The sequence below is a fragment of the Myotis myotis genome, unplaced genomic scaffold (assembly GCF_014108235.1).
Source record: "Myotis myotis isolate mMyoMyo1 unplaced genomic scaffold, mMyoMyo1.p scaffold_m19_p_20, whole genome shotgun sequence".
Taxonomy (NCBI): domain Eukaryota; kingdom Metazoa; phylum Chordata; class Mammalia; order Chiroptera; family Vespertilionidae; genus Myotis; species Myotis myotis.
Genome location: NW_023416325.1, coordinates 22,204,979 through 22,227,541, shown reverse-complemented (window position 1 = coordinate 22,227,541; position 22,563 = coordinate 22,204,979). Strand labels below are relative to the sequence as shown.

At 45.5% G+C, this 22,563-nt stretch overlaps 2 protein-coding genes across 18 annotated transcripts in view; one reads left to right on the top strand and one right to left on the bottom strand.

Annotated features, from left to right (window-relative positions):
• Positions 1–8,760, bottom strand: part of GIT2 (GIT ArfGAP 2) — a 54,208-nt gene extending 45,448 nt beyond the window's left edge. For 8 of the 15 annotated variants that reach the window (XR_004974756.1, XR_004974758.1, XM_036353276.1 and 5 more), the window contains exons 1-4: positions 8,573–8,758; positions 3,561–3,694; positions 1,386–1,498; positions 466–571 (exon numbers count right to left, since the gene is read on the bottom strand). Coding sequence is in view for 12 of the 15 variants with exons in the window: in XM_036353276.1 (XP_036209169.1) it covers positions 466–571; positions 1,386–1,498; positions 3,561–3,694; positions 8,573–8,624 (405 nt within the window). In the remaining 3 variants the exon portion in view is untranslated. Of the gene's footprint in view, positions 1–465; positions 572–1,385; positions 1,499–3,560; positions 3,699–8,572 lie in introns of those variants that run through there. The other 7 variants (XM_036353279.1, XM_036353280.1, XM_036353283.1 and 4 more) reach the window with 4 other exon arrangements.
• Positions 8,761–11,963: 3,203 nt separating this feature from the next.
• ANKRD13A (ankyrin repeat domain 13A) overlaps positions 11,964–22,563 on the top strand; it is a 29,963-nt gene continuing 19,363 nt past the window's right edge. The window contains exons 1-3 of one of the 3 annotated variants that reach the window (XM_036353239.1): positions 11,964–12,341; positions 20,263–20,395; positions 21,523–21,647. In XM_036353239.1, coding sequence (XP_036209132.1) covers positions 12,246–12,341; positions 20,263–20,395; positions 21,523–21,647 — 354 coding nt within the window. In that variant the 5' untranslated portion in view covers positions 11,964–12,245. Of the gene's footprint in view, positions 12,342–19,722; positions 19,795–20,262; positions 20,396–21,522; positions 21,648–22,563 lie in introns of those variants that run through there. The other 2 variants (XM_036353236.1, XM_036353237.1) reach the window with 2 other exon arrangements.

Genomic DNA, 22,563 nt, shown 5'->3' with positions numbered 1-22,563 from the left:
TCAACGCAGGAGCTACCCCCAATGGTCTGTGTGCTCCCACAGGGGGAGTACCACTCAGCCAGAAGCCTCCGCAGCAGCACTAAGGATGTCCGACTATCAGACATCCCTCAAGGGCTCCCTGACTATGAGAGGGCACAGGCCAGGCTGAGGGGCCCCCTGAGTGCAAGAATTTCATGCACCGGGCCTCTAGTAGAAACATAATTTTCAAACCATATCAGAATAACACAAATAGAGTTCTAGATACTTATTTTTCCTCTATGCCCTTACCTATACTAACATGAATGGCTCCCACTTGTATTAAGAATAAAGACAAAACCAACTGCAATGAAAAGCTGTTATTATTTAGTGACTAGATAGCAGTTTTTGTTTTTTCTTTTCTTCCTTTTAAAGTTTGTTTTTTTCCCTAAACAAAACAATACACTGCTTCATCCAGTAATTGTAGAGATTTTAAAAGGTATGACCCACCTTACTGAGATCTTTGGCAGTCACACTATCATCATCCCGGCAGGGCAAACGATGGACAAATGCTAACATCTGATACTTGGCTCTGATGAATTCCGCTTTATTAGGACTGGTTGAAAAACAGAAAAAAGAACACTTCACTTGCAGTTCAGATACGACATCCCCCATTCTTTAGGCTGTAAAAAGAAGAGGAAGTGACCCACATTCCCTACTCAAGAATAAAATGAGCAACACTGAAGTAAGTTTACAGCAGCGGGTCTGAAAACATATTATTAGTAATTATAATGGCCAGGACTGAATGCTTGCTTTTTATAGCATCTCTTTTCTCTGTGTAATTTTTTCATTGACCTGGCAACCTTGAAAGGAAGCAGCATTTCATCCCATCTTATAGGCAAGGCATCAGGCTGACTAGAGTGAAGAACCTAGATGTCTGGTCAGACAGACCTCTTGTTTGAATACTAAGCTTAAATCTGATTACACCAACAGCCCTCAAGCCTTAGTTTCAAACTGGAGAAACCACTGACTTGTGCTGGGTAACCATGCAAAAGAGATGGTCCCATGCTTGGCCTTATTCTGCACTTCTTTTTCTTTTTTATTGATTTTTAGAGAGATAGAGGAAGGAAGGGAGAGAGAAAGAGAAACATCCATTTGTTGTTCCACCTATTCATGCATTCACTGGTTGATTGTTGTATATGCCCTGACTGGGGAACGAACCCATAACCTTGATGTATTGATGCTCTAACCAACTGAGCTACCTGGCCAGAGCCCCTTGTTCTGCATTTCTAATAGCAAAGAGTTCAAGGAACAATTGGGGCAACCCCCTCCTGTGCTGCCCTGTGGAGGCTGGTCAAAAACAGCTGCACTCCTTCCAGTGGGTCCATGTGCCCCAAAGAAATAAAAGTATTTATAAACATTCCACTCACTGTACTTTATCCTGTGGATTAGCTTTACGTCTTCCACTCATAATAGAGGCAGGGTCCAGCAAAGAATGCTCCCATATTGAATTAGCACCATTATTATATAAGGTTTCAACCATCTAAAACCAAGCAGTATAACATCAGATTTTAATTTCTTTCCACAAATATTCAGTGGTAATCACTGAACAGGGAAAACAAAGCCCCATTACAAAAACTAGCATGACTGGCATCACACACATCATCATCATTTTCTGATTTTAGAGTATGAAAGATGAACCTGTACACAGAATTCAGATTTGACCAGTAAGATATCTAAATATCTAAATGGGTTTATATTGTTCTTATATATTAATAGAGGCCCGATGCACGAAATTCATGCAAGAGTAGGCCTTCCTTTCCTCCGGCTGCTGTCACCGGCTTTTCCCTCTGGCATCTGGGACCGGGGCTTCCCTCCCAGCACCAGCTTTGTCCGGAAGGTCTTCCGGAAGGACGTCCGGTCTAATTAGCATATTACACTTTTATTATTATAGATGAAGGAAGAGTACTTTGACACTTTAAGGCAGTGTTCCACGACTGGTTATCCAAATGCTATTTACAAGATTCTTAACAACCCATGTGCCGTCTAGAGACCAGTGGTTCTCAACCTTCTGAATGCAGCGACCCTTTAATACAGTTCCTCGTGTTGTGGTGACCCCCAACCATAAAATTATTTTCGTTGCTACTTCATAACTGTAATTTTGCTACTGTTATGAACTGTAATGTAAATATCTGATATGCAGGATGTATTTAGGCAACCCCTGTGTAAGGGTTGTTTGACACCCAAAGGGGTCGCGACCCACAGATTGAGAACCGCTGGTCTAGACCAGTGGTCAGCAAACTCATTAGTCAACAGAGCCAAATATCAACAGTACAACGATTGAAATTTCTTTTGAGAGCCAAATTTTTTAAACTTAAACTATATAGGTAGGTACATTGTTATTAACTTAATTAGGGTACTCCTAAGGCTTCGGAAGAGCCACACTCAAGGGGCCAAAGAGCCGCATGTGGCTCGTGAGTCGCAGTTTGCCGACCACGGGTCTAGACTATCCACTTGGTTTTGTTTTTTTTAAATCCACTCATTTTTAAAACTTTCTCTAGCAATTATGGTTTAATGTGCTACTTGTAGCTTTCATACACACATTAATATAATGCAACCTCCAAAATAAATATTGAAGTATTATCTACATGTCTTGAGTGCCACTGAGGGTTCATGTATCATACTTTGGGAAAAGTTTCAGGGTCAACCCTGGCATTTTAAACTATTAATCTCTAGACTTTATTCAGATCTTCTAATAAAAATCTGTAAACACAGACCTGGGAACAGTAAACACCCACTTACTTGCACATAGAATGAACTGTTAGAAACTGGTGAGCAAAGTTATTAATAAACCATATCTCCCAATTTCATTCCAAAGCATGACTGCTAACATGGCCCATCTATTTTTTACATTAGTGGAGATACTGTCACATCAGAGACCCAAACCCACTTGTTCTGGTCCCTTGGTTTGTACAGGCACGTTTAAGGGACATGTTATGCAGCTGCCATAGACTTAGTAAAAAATGTACTCAAGACAAAGGAAGGGGAAACACATGCTTAATTCTTTGTTCCAACAGAACTTGGAGAATGTGTACCCCAAAATAGAAATACTGATTACATGACACTGAATCACAAATAAAACAACACACAACACTTAGCAGCGTGTTAGGCAATCAATCAAAACATGTTAATTGAATTTGTTCTCTAAGTAGTAACAACTTTAAATCAGATGTTTCAGAAATTTCCTTCTATCAAAGGAGGGAAAAAAGTGCTAAAAATATTAGCAGGTACTGAGGGATAAGTACATTAACAAAAGTTTCTAAAGCAGTAGCTTTCAGAAACATTCACCATGGTATGTGGAAACAATGAGGTGTTTAAAAACAGTTTCTGGAGACTTTCTAGAAAGTCAGCAGGGAAGCAGTACCAAGAAATTTCAATGACTACTTCTCTATCTGTCTGTGATGCATTTAAGATGGGCACAGAACTCTATTCAGTTATGATTCAAACATTTTTGTATGATTTAAGGAGTAGGGGAAACTTTAGTTGCTAAAACAATGAGCCCTAAAAACTTAAATTACAAACCATGAGAAAAATGCTTCCTTTACCTGAAGCAATGTTGGAGGCCACGGTGTGTGTTTAAGATGCCTTACTTGAGAGATGTGGCGCCCCAGACTCCGATGGACACTGCAGCACTCATCGCATATGAAAGTTCCCCTATTTACTGACGCCCAGGAAGGATCTGGAAAGAAAATGAAATCTCAGTGTCGAGGATACCAGTCGGTTGCTTTGCTGCCAGATAGCAAAAGATGACTGAGGTATGGTTTTTCAGAAAAATAGGACATTTTTGTTGTTGTAGTATGCTAATCAGTATATCCAGCTGGTGATACAACCTATCTTGGCTGATTGGGTACAATGTTAATTGAGACTAAAAACATGAGTTGAAATCCTATATAAGCAGTTATCTCCTTTCTGGTTCAGGGCCACAGTCTGAAGCCCTAATGGGATCTGCCACCTCAGGTACATGCTCTTTCATTCAACATGAGAAGCAAATTAAGAGGATATAGATGAGCAGAAACCGGTTTGGCTCAGTGGATAGAGCGTCGGCCTGTGGACTGAAGGGTCCCGGGTTCGATTCCGGTCAAGGGCATGTACCTGGGTTGCGGGCACATCCCCAGTGGGAGATGTGCAGGAGGCGGCTGATCGATGTTTCTCTCTCATCGATGTTTCTAACTCTCTATCCCTCTCCCTTCCTCTCTGTAAAAAATCAATAAAATATATTTTAAAAAAAAAAAAAAGAGGATATAGATGAATCATTTTAAATCCATCTCCACAAATGGCAAAATAATATAACTGTGACAGTGAATAATCCACATAGCATTATACAAAGAAAATGGTGAAAAGATTGCTACAAATCTATATGCCTATCTGCTTAGCAGAAAGCTGCAAGTGACAAAACTATAAAATTGCTCAGCTGTGTGGTTCTGAGGACTGACTGGGAAATCTGGCCTCCTCCACTAGGGAGATGTTCTAGGATATCCATTCGTTGTTTTAAATAAACTACTGAGGTCCGACTGGTGTGGCTCAGTGGTTGAGCGTCAACCTATGAACCAGGAGTTCATGGTTCGGTTCCCAGTAAAGGCATATGCCCAAGTTGTGGGCTCCATCCCCAGTAGGAAGCAGCCAATCAATGATTCTCTCTCATCATTGGTGTTTCTATCTCTCTCTCTCTCTTCCTCTCAATAAAAATATATTAAAATAAATAAACTACTGAGTCCAATCTTGCAACTGCTCTGAAAGAACAGATCTGTAATAACAGTGGCTTAAAAGAAGCAAAGGTGTCAAATAAAAATGAGTAATATTTTAGGTGTGTGTAATACTTTTTTCCTATGAAGTTCCAGAGACAGCTATTGAAACAGGAATAATTCACACTGTAAGCGGCAAGAATAATTCACATTGGGTAAGTACACTGGATACTTAGAAACAAAAAAAAAAAAAAAAAGGAAAAGAAAAGAAAGAAGACCTACATTTCATCAGACTCACAATGGAGTGACAATAGGTGCCACACAAGCTCCCTGGTCTAAGGGTTATATTTAAAAGTTCTCCAATGTCCACAAAAATCTCTAAAATGCATGTACACCATCTTTACCATTTTTAACAGTTTATTCAGATCCTTTCCAACCATATAATGAAAAGTTATGGGATTTCAATCAAAGACAAATCCTAGGAGTCAGAGAGTGTGGTGGTTAAGAGAACTGGCTCTGGAAACAAGCAGTCCAGGGTTTGAATCCCAACTCTCCCACTTCTCACATAATGAGCTAAGCAAGTTATTTTATTAATTAATTTATTTATTTTTTTGAGCATCCTCACCATGGATCAAATGGGAATATACACATCTCAGGATAGTGAGGATATAAAAAGTAAGTAAAGTTGCTTGCATATGGTAAGTACTCAGTAATTTTAACGGTTATAACTTTTCTAAATTATTTTCTGAGTAACACGCAGATATTTTCAAGAGTCCACTGAAATTCATGACCCAGTGGAAAAAGTTGGGGTTTTTTTTAATATATTTTATTGATTTACAGAGAGGAAGGGAGAAGGATAGAGAGTTAGAAACATCGATGGTAGAGAAACATCGATCAGCCGCCTCCTGCACACCTCCTACTGGGGATGTGCCCACAACCAAGGTACATGCCCTTGACTGGAATCGAACCCGGGACCGTTCAGTCCGCAGGCCGGCGCTCTATCCACTGAGCCAAACCGATTAGGGCTGGAAAAAGTTTTTTAAATTAATTTTTTAGAGAGAGAGGAAGGGAGAGAGAGAGATAGAAACACTAATGAGAGAGAAAAATCAATTGGCTGCCTCTTGCATGCCCCCTATTGGGGATCAGGCCCCGAACCTGGGCATGTGTCCTGATGGGGAATTGAACCAGTGACCTTTGGTTCACTGGTCGATGCTCAACCACTGAGCCACACCAGCCAGGCTGGAAAAAGTTTTTGATTCTTAATACTTACAATATAGAATGTTTCATGTGAACACTGCATTACTATAGTAAAAATCTCAGTAAAACTCGGAGTAGAATATATTTTAAATGAACTAGATTCATTTTTTAAAGGTAAAATATTCACTAAGATGTAAATATTTACTAAGATGATTAAATGTTTGCCATGAAATAGAACAGAAAATAATTCAGTACTATTATGCCATTCTATTTAAAAAGCAAAGACTCAAAACATCAAGATGAAGGATCCCTACAAAGACACATAACATTGCTTTTTGTACCATTACTAGTGATAAAAAAGAGATTGTTTCGAATCACAGCTTTGGTTTTCACATATCTATTCAGTAGATTCACAATGTTCTAGGAGGAAATTAGACAGGAACAAGACAACTGGAACTTCACACATTAAGCAAAGTTCTCAATTAATCACTTTAACATCAGAGATCAGAATCCCATGGAAAGAACATCAGAATGTTAACAACACTGTAAAACTGAGTTTATATAAACGATATTGGGAGAACCCCTTCCAGATGATCTGTTTTGTTTTTTTTGTTAATCCTCACCTGAGGATATTTTTCCATTGATTTTTAGAGAGTGTGGAAGGGAGGGGGAGAGACAGAGACACACACACATACATCAATTGGTTGCCCCCCCCCTACACACCCTGAGGTATGTGCCCTTGATTGGAGCTGAATCCAGGACCCTTTAGCCTGCAGGCCACCGCACTAACCCCTGACCCAAACTGGCGAGGGCCCTTGCAGTTTATCTGAAGCATAATGCAGGAGCTACTTAACCCGGGCTCCAGGAGCACAGCAAATGGGCTTCGAAAATGTCTGTGACCCCACTGAGAAATCTGAATATAAATTCTGTATGAAAGATGAAGTATGCGTGCACTTTGGGGGGAGAAGGCCTTAGTATTCATCAAAATCTGAAAGGGATCCCTAACCATAAGATAACTTTCACGAGGGTGTACCAAAAAAGCAGCAGAAATTCCTGGCTGCTCAAGTTCACAGAACATTTCAAGGTAGCCGAATTACATTCAAAACAGGAAGGAAGTGACTCAAGTCTCAGAGATTAGGCAGAGGAGACAACTAAAATGACACAAGAGGAGAGCGAACGTTCTGAAATGCACAACACACGGAAGAAGCGCAAGGAGCACTCAGGGTGGCGACGGAGCCAACGTGCTCCTTTGCCCCGTGTCATCCCGCAGAGCTAAAGAACACGCATCCAAGAGGAAGTCCGGACCTAGCCTCAAGTGAACCAAACACATCCGACAGTTCAACGGAAAACACAAGAAATAAGGAAGCGGAACGAGTAACATGTCGAGAGACGGCAATGGAGTTTGTGTCACCCGCACGAACTCAGTTGGTAAAGCGCCTCTCCAAAGGCCTGCCCCCGGCTCCCCATCTTGGAAACGGCGGGCACCATCCCTGGCACTGCCGGGCCGTGGGATACCCAGAGGCCGGCGTCATCACGGGACTGGAACACCCATCTCCGCGGCCACGGAACCAGGTGCCGCTCGGAGCAGTAGCAGAGACACTGCTGCTCCCTGATTTCATTAAGATTGTTTATTGGGCGCTATTGTGCCAACGAAGCCATCTTCCCTTGAATTACTTCCCATTCAAAGCAGATAAACCCAACCACCGAAAACAGCACCGGGACCTGTCAACCCAGGTCCAGTCCCGAAGATGGACCTGAACCCTAAACCTGAAAACTACACACGGGAGGGATGGTTCTGCCCCGACAAGGCCCCCAGATGCCGGAATGCCAGGGACTCTGTGTGTGTGTTGTAAACCGTAACCAACGCGCAGCGCTGGCACGCAGTTCTAGCTTCCAGGGGCTGCAAGGCTCTGCAAGGCTCTGCACTCCGGAACCCCATTCAGAGCGAAGACACCACCGCCCAGATGCCGTGACGGCGGGGCGTTCGCGGGGTCCTGCCACCGCGGACGCGGGGCTCCTGGCCATGCCCGTTGGAAAAAGTGAGGGCGGCAGGGCCGGCCAACGCAGCCGCAGCCCAAGGTCACCCGCAAGCAGAAGCTGGTGTGAACTCGGGCCGCTCCGATGCCCGAACCGGAGGCGGCGTCGACTCCTAGTGCCGGCGGCGTCTGCCAGCCCCGGCCTCCCGGCCTCCCCCGGGGAGCGGGGCCCCCAGGTCGGGAGGGGGAGGCGTCCGCGGGGCGGCCGGCTGGTCCCGGCGGAGGGAAGCGGCGAAGGTCGCCCACCCGGCAGGGCTCCCGGCGGAGCGGCGGCTCGGGGCGGCGGGGGCCGGGGTGACACCTGCGCCGCCGGGGCGGCGGGAGCGCGCACTGACTTCTGCAATTGGCTTCCTGTGCGTGGCCCGAGCCCCTTCCTGTGGCAGCAGCGGCCCGGCCTCCAGCCCGCCCCGCGCCGCACGGGAGGGACGGAGGGACGGGAGGGCGGCGGCCCCCTGCCCGCTCGGCTCTGACAGGCCCGGGACCGCTCGCGCCCCGAGGCGGCCCCAGGTGCTCCGAGTGGCGACCCCGGGCGCATGGGGTGCCGGACTCGGCCACCGGGAGCCGCCGGATCCGTGGGGGCGGCTTGGGGCAGGGGTCCCGGGCAGTAGCGCTGAGGGAGCGGGCCCGGCCGGGGGGACTCACCCGGCCCGCTGCAGTCGGCGCACATCTCGCTGCTCCGGAGCCGCTTCGACATGGCTCCCGCCTCCTACCTGCCGGGTCCCTGAAGCCCCGAGACAGCGAAGGCGGCGGCGGCGGCGCTTCCGCTCTAACGGGTCCCACCGCGGCGCAGGCGGCGGCGCCTCTCCCCTCAGCGCTTCGCAGCCGCGGCGCAGCACGCAGGCGTGGGGAGGCGCCGTGGCGTCGGGCGTCACGTGACCCGAAAGGGCACGCCGCCTCGCCGCCATCTTGAGTGAGGGCAGATGGGTCCCCAGCGCCAGGCGTCCTGCCTGTCAATCTAGAGTTGGGTCTCCCTCCCGGAAGGGAGTCGCCTTGTCCCAGCGCTGAACGGTACCAGAGAGCGCAGCTAACACCTGTTGACCCATTGGAACTGCAGCCACACTTTACTGAGACAATCAATGGTCAAGTCACTAGCATCCCTGTGGCCAAGTTCATTCATTTATTCATTACTTTATTCAACAAATATGCATTGAGCACCTACTATGTTCCATACACTGTTCTAGGCACTAAAGAAACAGAAGTGAGCAAAGAAGACAAAACGTCCTGTCCTTACGGAGCTGACATCCGACTGCAGTAAATTACAGCAAAATGAGTGAAATTAGAATGCTAGCCCTGGCCGGCTTGGCTCAGTGGATAGAGCGTCAGCCTGCAGACTAAAGGGTCCCAGGTTTGATTCCGGCCAAGGGCACATGCCTGGGTTGCAGGCTTGATCCCCAGTGAGGGGCATGCAGGAGACAGCCAATCAGTGATTCTCTCTCATCATGGATATTTCTCTCTCCCTCTCCCTTCCTCTCTGAAATCAATAAAGAAACATATTTAAAAAAAACCGGGGGGCATGCTAACCTGACCCACTCTGGGGAGGCCTGTGTGGAGGCCTGGCCTGGCCTTGCAAACTCAGACACCTAAAGTGACCACCCAGGAAGTTATGAAAATTAAAAAAAAAAAAAAAAGAAGAAGAAGAAGAAGAATGCTAGCTGTTCCTTAGGCTGCAGTTTTAGTCTCCTCAGCAAAATGGAGATAATGTGTTATCTACCAAGAAACTTAGATTTGCTTTTATATGGCCTGCTATCGAAGAATGATTTTTATAATTTTAAGTGGTGGTAAAGAGGAAGAGGAAGAATAGTCAACAAAACTCATACATGACCTGCAAAACTAAATATTTCCTATCTGGCTAAGGAGAAATGCAATAATTCACAGAAAAATGTGGTGTGCCTGTCCCATAGCAAGCTGTCAATAATAGTAGCTCCTATTATTACTGGTATTTGGTATTACTATTATCTTCTTGTCACAATTTGTTTTTAGAATAAGAATGGATAACCTAAAGTAATTTACAGGATGCTATAAGATAAACACAAGGAGATGAGTTTAATCAGTGTGAAGGAGAGAAGAGACGTGACCCTAATGCTAATGAATATTTATTGTATGTGTTATATGTGTCAACCAAGCAAAAAAAAGTCAAGAGGTTTTGACTACAAATAAATGATAAAGATTTATTCAAGGGTCTTAAGATTTGCAAATCATAAACACTACTAGAATGTTACAAAGAAAAGAGAATAGCCCAGCTAGTGTGGCTCAGTGGTTGAGCGTCGACCTATGAACCAGGAGGTCATGGTTCGATTCCCGGTCAGGGCACATGCCCGGGATGCAAGCTCAATCTCAGGGGTGAGATCAGGAGAATCACTGATCGGCTGCGGGAGGCAGCCAATCAATGATTTTCCCTCATCGCTGATGTTTCTATCTCTCTCCCTCTCCCTTCCTCTCTGAAATCAATAAAAATATATTAAAAAAATTTATATTCCTCATGGTTCGGCCCATTTGGTCTGAACTAGTTTTGTCAGCATGACTGTACTGACTTGATCTTGTTTTCTTCACCAATTTCTCATATGTAAACACAATTATGAGCTCCATTCAGCAAATACTGGACGCCTCTTATGGGTCTGGTACTGTGTGACTTTGGGTCCTCTGGTAAGCAGCCATTGTGGAGTTTTTCAATGAATGAATAAGAGAGGTGTCCGATAAACATGGGACAAGAAGAGGAAAGATTAAGTTGCTCAGGTTTCTGAAAGGATAGGAAGCCCTGGAAGAAATTGATGTGTCTTTCTCACGTCGGTGTTTCTCTCTGTCTCTCCCTCTTCCTTCCAAATAGGTCTCAGAAGCTCTGGGTTTTGGTCCACCTCTCCACTTTGATAAACGTGTGGTGTGGGTATAACCACATAATTCCCACAGATCCCACAGTTAGAGCCTCTGGGTCCCATCCCGATGCTCCTGCACCCTATTTTGGATGGGAGACTCGAAAATCTTCTGGACTCAACACATGCAGAGAAAGGATTAGGCCAGGATTCTTCCGCAGCTGTTGTTGCAGGCATCTGGAAAGCCGAGAAGGCAGAGGGCAGCTTTCTGGATACATTAAAGAATCTCACCCAGCGATGTAGTCTAGTTGTAGACAGCTGTGGAGAAAGCTCCGATCCGGGAGTAGATGTAAATTGACTCGGTTCTTTCTTGAATCAGGAGCTATAGTTAGTGTCTTAGGTTGGAACGCAAAGAATGAACTTTATACTTGCAGACTGTGGACAAGTTTAGGTATTCATAACCCAAAATTCAAATGGCTAGCTTCAAAAAAACAGAAACGGGACACTCATGTGTGGAATAAGCCATAGGTAACATAACCTAGTTAGGAGCCCAGATATAACTGGTTTTCCACTGGGGGCGATTTGCCTCCTCCACGGGACAATCGGCAATGTCTGGAGGTTTTGGGGGGGAGTGCTCCTGGCAACCAGCGGGCAGAAAGGCTAGAGATGCTGCTCAGTATCTTACCGAGCACAGCACAACCCCCACAGAAAGAATTCTCTCCTTCAAAAACGCCCTGCCTTGAGAAGCCATGAGATACAACGATCTCCGGGCCAAACAACTATTTAATGCCACTTTTCTAGGGTTTACAGCTCCCCCTTCAAAACTGTTTGGTGTTGCCCACTTCCAAAATGGCTTCTGACCAACCATAGAAGCGTCTGCCCCGGTCCAAAAGGCTGCCAGGGAGCCGGCGAACGGAATGGTTCGGCCCATGAGCTGCTTCACCCCCTGAGCGCGGAGTCTTTGGGAGCAGCCCAGTTGTGGGCCGAACCATATGAGGCTGCTGGGGCGGGGGGAGGGGCTGGTGGCGGGCAGGCTGAGTTCTCCATTTCCAGATCCTGGGCTCAGAGGCAGAATTTTAAATCTTCCGCGGAGTTGCACTGTGCCTCCCGGCGTGGAGCGGGACGTGTGCGGGATCGGGGGGACCCCAGGCAGGGGGGACTGGCCTCTCGTCCCCCCCCCGCCGCGGTGTGCGGTGGTTCGCTCCCGGCACTTCCCGGTTTGGGGCAGTTCAGTCCGCAGAAGTCGGTTCGGGAGCTGTCAGCGCGGGCGGCAGCGCGGCGGGGCGCGGGGTGGGCGCGGCTGACGGGGTCCCCGACCCGACCCGACCTCCCGTGCTCCCCGCACCTGGCCCCGGCGGCCGCTCGGCCGCGCCCGCGCCGCTCACTCGCTCACCCTTCTCTCTCGCGCTCGCCGGCCGCCGGGCGGGAGGGCGGCGCCGGAGACCCCGCGGGGACCGAGGCTGAGGCTGGGCCAGCGGGCGGTGAGGCCCGGCTGCGGCCTCCTCGCCATGTCCGCGGCCCGCGACTCCAGCGGCCACTTCCCGCTGCACCTCCTGGTCTGGAACAACGACTACCGGCAGCTGGAGCGGGAGCTGCGGGACCAGGTGAGGGGCGGGGCGGGGCCCGGCGGGGCGGGGGAGGGAGCGCTCCGGGGTCGTTTCGCCCGCGTGGCCTCTCCAGCCCGCCGCCCCGGGCGCCGCAGACCCCGCAGTCCCCGGTCGGGGGCAGGGATCGGAACAGGATCTGGTTGAGTGCTTGCTGTGTGCCGGGCCCCGTGCCCAGGGCTTTATCACATTAACTCTTTTTGACTTTGCCGCAATCCAAGTAAAAAAGGAGGTAGCTACTATTAGTGTTACGTTGGAAAGAAAGGGAAACTGAGGCGCTCAGAGATTCTGTGCTTTGCTCAAGGTCGCCCACCGATTAAACACCGAGTCGGGGTTTTGTGTGTGGCCGCTGGTTCCAGAGCGCACCGCACTGTCTCAGCCAGCCAGGCTCTTCCCAGAGGGGCGAGAACAATGCCCCCCCCCCCCCCCTTCTGTGAGGAAGGGCTCAGGTGGGTTTGGAGTCCAGGCTGTAACTCGCCCTGTGACCTTGGGCAAGGCATTTCCCTCTCCGGCCCAGGGAGACGGATACATACCCCAGATTGAGCATCACTGGCGCCCAGGATGCTTAAGTCCTTCCTGTTCCAAAGTACGTGGGTTCCTTGTCTTTTATGTATTACCGTCACTTTAAAGCACTGGTTCTCAGCACCCCCGGGGTGGCTCAGTGGTTGAGCATTGACCTGTGAACCAGGAGGTCACGGGTTCGATTCCTGGTCAGGGCACATGCCGGGGTTGCGGGCTCGATCCCGGATCCCTAGTGTGGGGGCGTGCAGGAGGCAGCCGATCAATGACTTTCTCATCATTGATATTTCTGTCTCTCTCTCTCCCTCTCCCTTCCTCTCTGAAATACAAAAATATAGTAAAAAGTAAATAAATAAAGCTGTCGTTCTCAGTTGGAAGTGGTTTTGGCCCCTGCCACTCCAAATGCATTAGACAGTTTTGGTTGTTACAAGTGGGGAGTGGGACCTAGTGGTAGAGGCCAGGGATGCTGCTCAGCATCCTGCCCTGCTTAGGCATTCCTCCAATTCTGGTGCCTTCAAGTTACAAGGTAATAAACTTAGCAGTTAGAATAAGGTTTTGTAGTTGTTTGGTGTAATTGTTCTTGTTGATTCATTTTATCCAGTGCACTAAAGTCCTGGTTTTTGAATGGATCAGAATTGACACTATAATTGTCAAGGAATTTTAGGTTAAAGGGGCATTGGTTGTCTTTTGGTTGGTGAGCATTGAGCAGTCAGCATCAACTCATTTGGTAAGTGGTGAATGCTCAGCTGTTCTTGCACCCTGCCGTATTTCTTTCAAATCTGTTGAGCACCCACTGGAAGTCAAAAGTCACTTTTTTTCCATGTAAATCCTCCATCCCATGAAAATAAACCTTTATTGTAAGTCATTGTTCTTAATTAGATCATGCCCCCAGAGTAAATGACTCACCACTAGGCACCCTAGTGTACCTGATGATTTCACTCCCTTTCTGTGAAGAGAGAGTCCTCCATCATTTTGCTCTTAACTCTAAGTCTCACCGTGGGCACTTTAAAAACAACTGGACAGTCCTGGTTTTTAGGTCAGCTGCATTTTGTATCTGCACGTCCTCAGTATCGGGCTGTCCAGCTTCTTGTGAAATATCAAGATAAAGTAAAAAGTCACAGAACTAACATCCCCTTTGATAGAGAGCTTCATCATCATCACTAAACCACACACTCTTTCAATACCAGTTTCTGAAAACAGCCCACTTTCTAGTCATTGGAGGTGAAGAAAAGAGTTTAAATAAACTGGAGTTTTTCTTGATAGGAAAACTTGTTTGATAAGAGCAGTCGTGGCTTATAATCTGTAATGTGACATAGTTGAATTATCTTTTTTTCCTGCAAGCTGTGATAAAGCTGTTCATTGAAAGTTCTCCGTGATGCTTAACTTGAAAAACCTTAAGAACATTTGTGATTAGAAAATTATAATTTTGCAGCAGATTTTCCTGGAGTAACTTGGTCCTTAATGCCTTCAGCCTTCAAGGAGGTCTCAGGAAAACTGTTCATACTTGCTAGTTACTTGGTTTTGACTTTGTTATTGGTTATCACTGTAGATCATTTCACAGTATACCTATTCCCTTTGGGGAAGAGGAAGGTCAAATGTAATCATAAAGAACATCTTGAACCCATCCAGTGTGACTCAGTGGATTGAGCATCTGTGCACCAAGAGGTTGCTGGTTCGATTCCTGCTCAGGGCATGTGCCTGGGTTTTGAGCTCGAACCCCTTTAGGGATGTGAAGGTGGCAGCTGGTCGATATTTTTCTCTCTCCCTCTCCCTTTCTCTCTCTAAAATCAATAAAAACATTTATTTTTTTAAAAAAGAATACCTTGACCGTGGAAGCTTGACTGTCATGACCACACAACCCAATGTCAATTCTGAAAGTTGGCCATTGAAAGGGTTGAGTTGATCTAGCTTCAAAGGCATGCTACCTTGTGCTCAGAAGGGGCTCAGGATTGGTTTAATACTCTGATGTTACCGTCCTGAAATTCATAATTTTTTTTCTTAATAAGGTGTCTTGCATTTTTATTTTTCACTGGTCCTTGCAAATTATGTAACTGGTTCAGGGTCAAGAAGTTGATCATTGATATCATTAAAATACAAGTTAGGAAATATTTTATTGTTTTCATATTTATTAAGATCCTCTGTTAATTATGAAGCAGCTACCTACTTCTGACTTGGAGGCAGTTGAGTTAATGGCCAGTGCTAATGCTGATTTCAGTTGTGAGAATGGGTAAGTTATTTACCCTTGCTGAATTGTTTTATTGCCTATAAAAATGGGGAGAGTAAGAGTAACTCTGAAAGCTTACTGTTTTGCTAGCTGCTGTGCTGAAATGTTTTTGGGTGTTTTTTTTTTAATGATTTTTAAAAGTAAATATATCGTTTTTATTTTATTATTTTTAAAAATATGTTTTATTGGTTTGAGAGAGGAAGGGAGAGGAAGAGAGAGGTAGAAACATCAATGATGCGAGAGAATCATTAATTGGCTGCCTCCTACATGACCCCTACTGGGGATCCAGCCCACAAACTCGGGCATGTGCCCTGACTGGGAATCGAACTATGAACTCCTGGTCCATAAGTCATCATCCAACCACTGAGCAACACCGGGGGGGCTAAATTTGTTTTTATTGCTTTTTAGAGAGAGAGGAAGGGAGAGGGATAAAGAGATAAAAACATCAATGAGAGCCCTAACCAGTTTGCTCGGTGGATAGAGCGTCGGCCTGCGGACTCAAGGGTCCCAGGTTCGATTCCGGTCAAGGGCATATACCTTGGTTGCGGGCACATCCCCAGTGGGGGGCGTGCAGGAGGCAGCTAATCGATGTTTCTCTCTCATCGATGTTTCTAACTCTCTATCCCTCTCCCTTCCTCCCTGTAAAAAATCAATAAAATATATTAAAAAAAACCACACACACATCGATGAGAGAGGAACATCATTGATCAGCTGCCTCCTGCAGGGCACCTACTGGGGATTGAGCCTGCAACCCAGGCATATGCCCTAACAATAATGAAACCTCTTGGCCGTGCTAAAATGTTTTATGTGCAGTTTTACATTTAATTCTAGACACCAATCTTTGGGGGTGGGTGCTATTATGATTCCCATATTACAGATTAGGAAACTGAGGAAGCTCAGATGTATGCTTATCCCGAGAGGCTCTGATGTATGCTTGTGTATGTATATCCCGAATCAGGATATACACCCAGAAAGTCAGACTCTGCCCTAAGCCTGTATTCCTAACCCTTATGCTATACTTATTTGATTAAAAGTGCCTTCATTTCAGGATTGTGGAAAATAAGGCAGAGAACCCATCTGAAAATGCAGGCATATAGTAAATGGGTATAATACCATTTGCCATAGTTGCTGCTGTTATTGTGATCATCATCCTGGGTATTCAGCTTTTTTATGTATGTTCCAGTTTTTCTAAAGGAACACATACTGGTTGCATAATTAAAAAGAAAAAATTCCTACTACCCCAGCAATAAAACCAGCTGTTTCACTTAATGTTTTATTTGCCAGTAAGTTTCTGCTATCCATTTCTTCATTCCTTCCATTCCATGAGCGAGACTTGAAGCAGGCATACTGGTAAGAATTTAGTTTTGTTCTACGAACAGCAGAACAGGAAAAATCAAGTTTATCCACATGAAGCTGATAAGTATGTGCTTCTGCGTGGGCGCTGGCCCCCAACCCGATATCTTGCTAATAGCTGGCGTTGGCTGTTTAGTAACTAACTTTGTCAACTATGAGATTGTTTCAGGCTTTAACATCTGCTCAGCAAAGGCACAGTATTAAGTGCCTTCCTTCCAGGCGCTTTATTAAGTGCCTCTTAACCCATCGGCTTTGCTGTCTTTAATATTCAGTGGGGCCTTCAAGTTGGTTGGTGCAGTTGAAATGATTTGTGTTATGGTTATGCCATTTATCATTTAGCAAGAGAGGTCTGTTACATATCTTTGGCCTTCTTACCGATGCTGGGAGAATGAATAGAAACTTCTTAAAGACACTGGGAGAATGAATGGATGAAAGGGGACAAATACAAAGGCCAGTCAGTGCACCTTAGACAGGGAAGGGAAAACCCTGGGACTGAGTGGGATAGATGGTAGCAGATGACGCCTGACTCTAGGGCCAGCCCCAGTAAGGTACCAGCAGGTGAAAGCACAGAATCCAGGCAAGGGGAAGAGAGCTGTCTAGGCAGCAGCAGTCCTCAGAGCCTGACAGGGAGCCACCCTGAGGGGTCCACCCCTGCCTGTGGCAAGGCTGCGTGAGGCCACTGGGCACACACTCAAGTCAGTGCCTGTTGGCCGGAAGCCTCCTGTGAGCCAGGGCCAGACATCCCAAGATAAAGAGCCTAGAGCTACTCGGGTGCTCCCCTGGGCCCTCAGGAACTCGGGCTCACCTTAGAGAACCAGGCCAGTGGGTACCTTTCCCCTGGACTTGGAATGAGGAACCCGTTCAGGCCACAGAGGACCAGGGCAGTCTGAGACTGCCCACGAGTGAAGGTGGTTGCCCGAGGTGCCCCGCAAGAGGAAACAGTGGTCGTTTATAAAGCCTGTACTTCTCGCTGAGACCAAGGCATGGAAGGTTGAGTAATTCACCTGAGGTTAGGAAGGGACCAGGAAGTGAGACTGATGCCTGGTCTGCAGCCTGCCCTCAAAGCTCCGCCTTTTGCTGCCTCTGGAGGACAGCAGGATGACAGAGAAGGCTTTGAGCAAGAAAAGTTGGTGGGGCTTAAGTTAACAGACAGGAAGGAGACATGCAGAAATCTCATCCTTTTCTTTTGGGGGGCACTATTATACTTAAAAGGAGTGAGTATTTTTTAGATATATTTTTATTGATTTCAGAGAGGAAAGGAGAGGGAGAAAGAGATAGAAGCATCAATGATGAGAGAGAATCTGCAGGCCCCCTACTGGGGATTGAGCCTGTAACCCGGACATGTGCCCTGACCGGGAATTGAACCGTTACCTCCTGGTTCATAGGTCGGTGCTCAACTACTGAGCCACGTTGGCTGGGCTGGGGTGGGTATTTTTAATTGGGTACAGCTCAGGCCTGAAGAAACTTAAAGAAAAGACAATCAGCTTTAAATGAATTTCAGTGAAATTCTGAAAGTTCTTGCTCACTGAACTAATGTCATTATTTGAGGACCCTAAGACTCACTATCAACTATAATGAAATTTGAACAAATCTCTTTTAGGAAGAAAGTGACAGCTTATATAAAACGATATAGTGTGGGCATATGATAATAAGAGCTGACTCCTCTTAATGCTTACTTTGGGGTTAGGCATTGTGCCTTGTAAGAACTCAATAAGGTAGGTGTTTTTTATTGATCTCATTTTATAAGGGAGCAAACTGAAACTCAAGAGAAATTAAGCAACTCATCAAATAATATATCGGTCCATTAGTTTTATGTATTACATAAAACATACATACATTGATTTTTAAATATCTTTATTGGGATATAATTCGCTTATGCAATTCACCCATTAAAGTGTATTCTTCAGTGGTTTTTAGTATATTAGTTGAGTTGTACACTGTCAAATTCCAGAACAATTTCATTACCCACAAAAGAAACTCCATACCCCTTAGTTACTTCCCCATTTCTCCCAATCCCTTCAGCCCCAGGCAACCACTAATCTACTTGTTATCTTTATAGAATTGCCTATTCTGGACATCTCATGTAAATTGAATTGTAGCCTTTGTGTCTGGCTTCTTTAACGTCATTTAGCGTCATGTTTTTGAGGTTCATCCACATTGTGGCATGTATCAGTACTTCATTCCTTTTTATATGGCTGAATAAAATCCCGTTGTGTATATATATTTTGCTTATCCATTTACCATTTGACAGACCTTTGTTTTCCCCCGGTAAATACCTACGAGAGGAATTGGGGTCATAGGGTCACTATGGTTAACTTTATTAAGAACTGCCAACTGTTTCTTCAAATTTTACATTCCCACCAGCAGTTTTTGAAGGTTCCATCCTTGTCTACACTTGTCATTGTCTGTCTTTTGATTGTAGCCATCCTAATGGGTACGAAGTGTGGTTTTAATAATTAATGAGGTTGAGCATCTTTCCATGTGCTTATTGGTCATTTGCATATCTTTGAAGAAATGTCTATCCAAATCCTTTGCCAGTTTAAATTGGGTTGATTGGGTTGTCTTTTTATTCTTGAGTAGTTCTCTATATATTCTGGATACTACCCCCTTATCAGATACATAACTTGCACAATTTTTCTCCCAATTCTATGGGTTGTCTTTTTACTTTCTTTATGGTATCATCTATAATAATAAAAGCATAATATGCTAATTAGACCAGACAGCCAAACAACCTTCCAGACGACCTTCCAGATGAAGCCAGGGCTGCGAGGGCCGAGCCTCCTGCACGAATTTTGTGCAATGGGCCTCTAGTTTGAAGTATAAAAGTTTTCAGTTTTGGTGTAGTGCAATTTATCTGTAGTTTTCTTTTATCTATTACTAGAGGCCCTCTTTGGAGGCTGCAGTTAATGCATGCACAGTTAGCATCTCAAATCAAGACAAAGCACATTTTCTACAAAGTGTTATGGCACTTGCCATTTTTATATTCCAAAGACCTGTGGCAGCTTATTGTGTCCTTGGAAGGAAGGTCAGAGCTGTGTTTGGAAGGCAGGGCCCAGCCACTGAGAATGAGCTCCCACCAGAGAAACAGGTGCTGGGCTCTGAAGCCCCAACGCAGGTTCCGGAAGGAGGGTATGTCTGTACCTGGAAGAAAACCCTCGAGGGGAAATGGACTGATGGTGCCTGCGTGTGTGTGTGTGTGTGTGTGTGTGTGTGTGTGTGTGTGTGTGTTCTTACATTTGTCTGTAAATATGTGCACATACACGCCTGACAGATCATGCACATTGTCTGCAGGACCTAAGGATGTTACTACTTCAGGCCAATTGGAACTCAATACACAATAATGAGGATCGTGTTTTGGTGAGAATCCAACTGGAGAATATAATTTTATTCTGACCTAAATTCTCTTCTGCACTTTCCGTTTTGCATAAATGCCTGTGCTTCCTGTTTTACACCTGAATGCTGATATGTGCTTAAGAAATCCCCTACATTTCTTAGGGTGGCTGTATTTTTGGAAAGCCTTATTTAGACTTAATTTGAGTGTGGTTCAGAACTTGAGTTTGTGTTCAATGATCTGAGGCCGGTAGCTGGCATTTATTTATTAGGCATTTATCTCTATAGAAAGAGGAACTCAGTAGCTACCATGTTTATTTATGGCCCCCAAATTCCTATTTCAACTGTGCCCGTATGCAAGCATTCGTTTTTCCACATATTGCCGTGATGACTGTGTAAATAGTTTTCTGTTTTTGTACTTATGATCTCTCAGACACATTGCCACAGTTTTCTGTAATGTATCCAATTATAGAAATGCCCGCGTTTACTTTACAGAATGTGGAGGCTGTGGACCCACGAGGTCGAACCTTATTGCACCTTGCTGTTTCTTTGGGACATTTGGAATCTGCTAGAGTCTTGCTCCGACATAAAGCAGATGTTACAAAAGAAAATCGCGAGGGATGGACAGGCAAGTATGCTTTTAAAATCTTTTAAAGCCTTTCATTTCAGCTTCTCTTTCTGACTAAAGGTCAGTCTCAATCATCATTGTCCTCAGAGTCATCTTTATCTGAAGACTCATTCTCTCTCAGGCCTAGGGAATGGGGCAAAGAGATAGGAGCCCGGATGCTGCTGGTTGATCTACAGCACGGTGGCCCCAGTATGTCCTGGGCCCTAGCCCTGAGTAGAGGGGACTCCTCATCTAGAAAGCAGCTCTCAGTGCAAACCCTTCCCACCATGCACAAGAGTGGAGGCCAGATTTCCCTGAGGAATGTGATGGGAACTACAATGAATCCATCAGGATAAGCAAAATCAAAAAGGAATTATGGCCTTTTAAAAGTGGCCTTTTCCAGCCGAAACCGGTTTGGCTCAGTGGATAGAGCGTCGGCCTGCGGACTGAAGGGTCCCGGGTTCGATTCCGGTCAAGGGCATGTACCTGGGTTGCGGGCACATCCCCAGTAGGAGATGTGCAGGAGGCAGCTGATCGATGTTCCTCTCTCATCGATGTTTCTAACTCTCTATCTCTCTCCCTTCCTCTCTGTAAAAAATCAATAAAATATATTTAAAAAAAAAATGAAAAAAAATAAACGTGGCCTTTTCCAGTGAAATCCTGGCACTTTACTGCGTGTGTGTGTGTGTGTGTGTGTGTGTGTGCACACACACACAAATTCTCTTATTATTGGTTAGGGTAATCTTATGTTGGCTGAGCCAGGATATATACAAGCAGAGCCCTGCTTGCCTGATCTACATGTAACCGTAGTTGTGTGATCACATAGTGAAAGCCAGCTTTCTGAAGACATTGTCAGGATTCCATGACCAGTGGTAACAAAGGGGGAGAAGGGAGAGACTGGATTTGACCAAGGAGGATGAGAGTTTGAGCAGGAAGCTAAAAGTGCTCTATTTTCTTCTCCTTTTACCTGTTTACAAGCTAGCAATAAGAAGTCGTGGTCATAAATGAGAACGTGGGACTACAGCCTCTCCTCTTCAGGAAGGATGTGTTGGTCTTTGATCTATATAGATATTTTCCAGACTGGCTGTGGAATTTGTCAGAAAGTGGGAGAATACTGGGCCATTAAGTTTTACCTTTTTGTTTTCCAGTTTTACACGAGGCTGTGAGCACTGGTGACCCTGAGATGGTGTACACAGTTCTTCAACATCGAGACTACCACAACACGTCCATGGCCCTCGAAGGAGTTCCTGAGCTGCTCCAGAAGATTCTCGAGGTATTCGTAAAACAGTGGCATTGCCACCACTGGGTTAATGCTGACAGGACAGCAGGGGACACAGCCTGGCGACCTGTTGTGCGCCTTCCCGAAGAGCTTTGTGAGTCGTGAATACAATGTACTAGGTACTCAGAGCACGTTCCCTGCCTTTCCTGCTTTTGAAATGCGTGGGATCTTCCACAAGTTATGTTTCTAGGCTTGCCCTATAAAGTGCTATGTGAAAAGCAGAACTAAGACACATGGACGTCAAGCGGTTAACCTGTCCAGATGCCTGATTTCTTAAAAGTTGCACCCTGAGCATCTTGGGGAGATTGTGTTGGGCATTGGTGACTGGACAGGGATTGTCAGGGTCTCTTGAGGGTCAGAGGTCTGTGTGTATCTTCTCCTTGTCACTCCTGTTCCTTCTAGCCATTAGTATTCTGCGGCGTCTAATTCATTGCCTTCTTTGATGTACACTTTTTGGCTTTAAGGAAGTTTACCTGTCTTTGTGAATTAAAGTGCACGGGCTCTTTGACACTTAGAGAAGTTTCTTGAACAGTTTTACTTCTAGGGTCCTGGATTGTTTTGGATGATGGTTGCCATTCTACAGATAATCTTTGTTACCTGCAGAAACCATCTTCTCAGTCAACCATGTGCAGTATTCCCAGGGCAGCAGGAGACGAGAAAGTCAGTGGTTCAATTTTCATGCCATTTATTCTCAAGTTAAGCACAGAAGTGAGCTCCCCAAAACATCTCCAATGATATTTGCTGATAAATTGGCTTTACAATGTTAGTCAAAACACATTTCTTGAGAAAAATGAACAGTTATGTGGAGAAAAGGAACAATTTTGCTAGAAGTTAGACAATCACTGCTCATTATCTGAACACCCTTTCAAGAAATATTTCTATGACATGCAAAGTAAATGCTGCCTAAGAT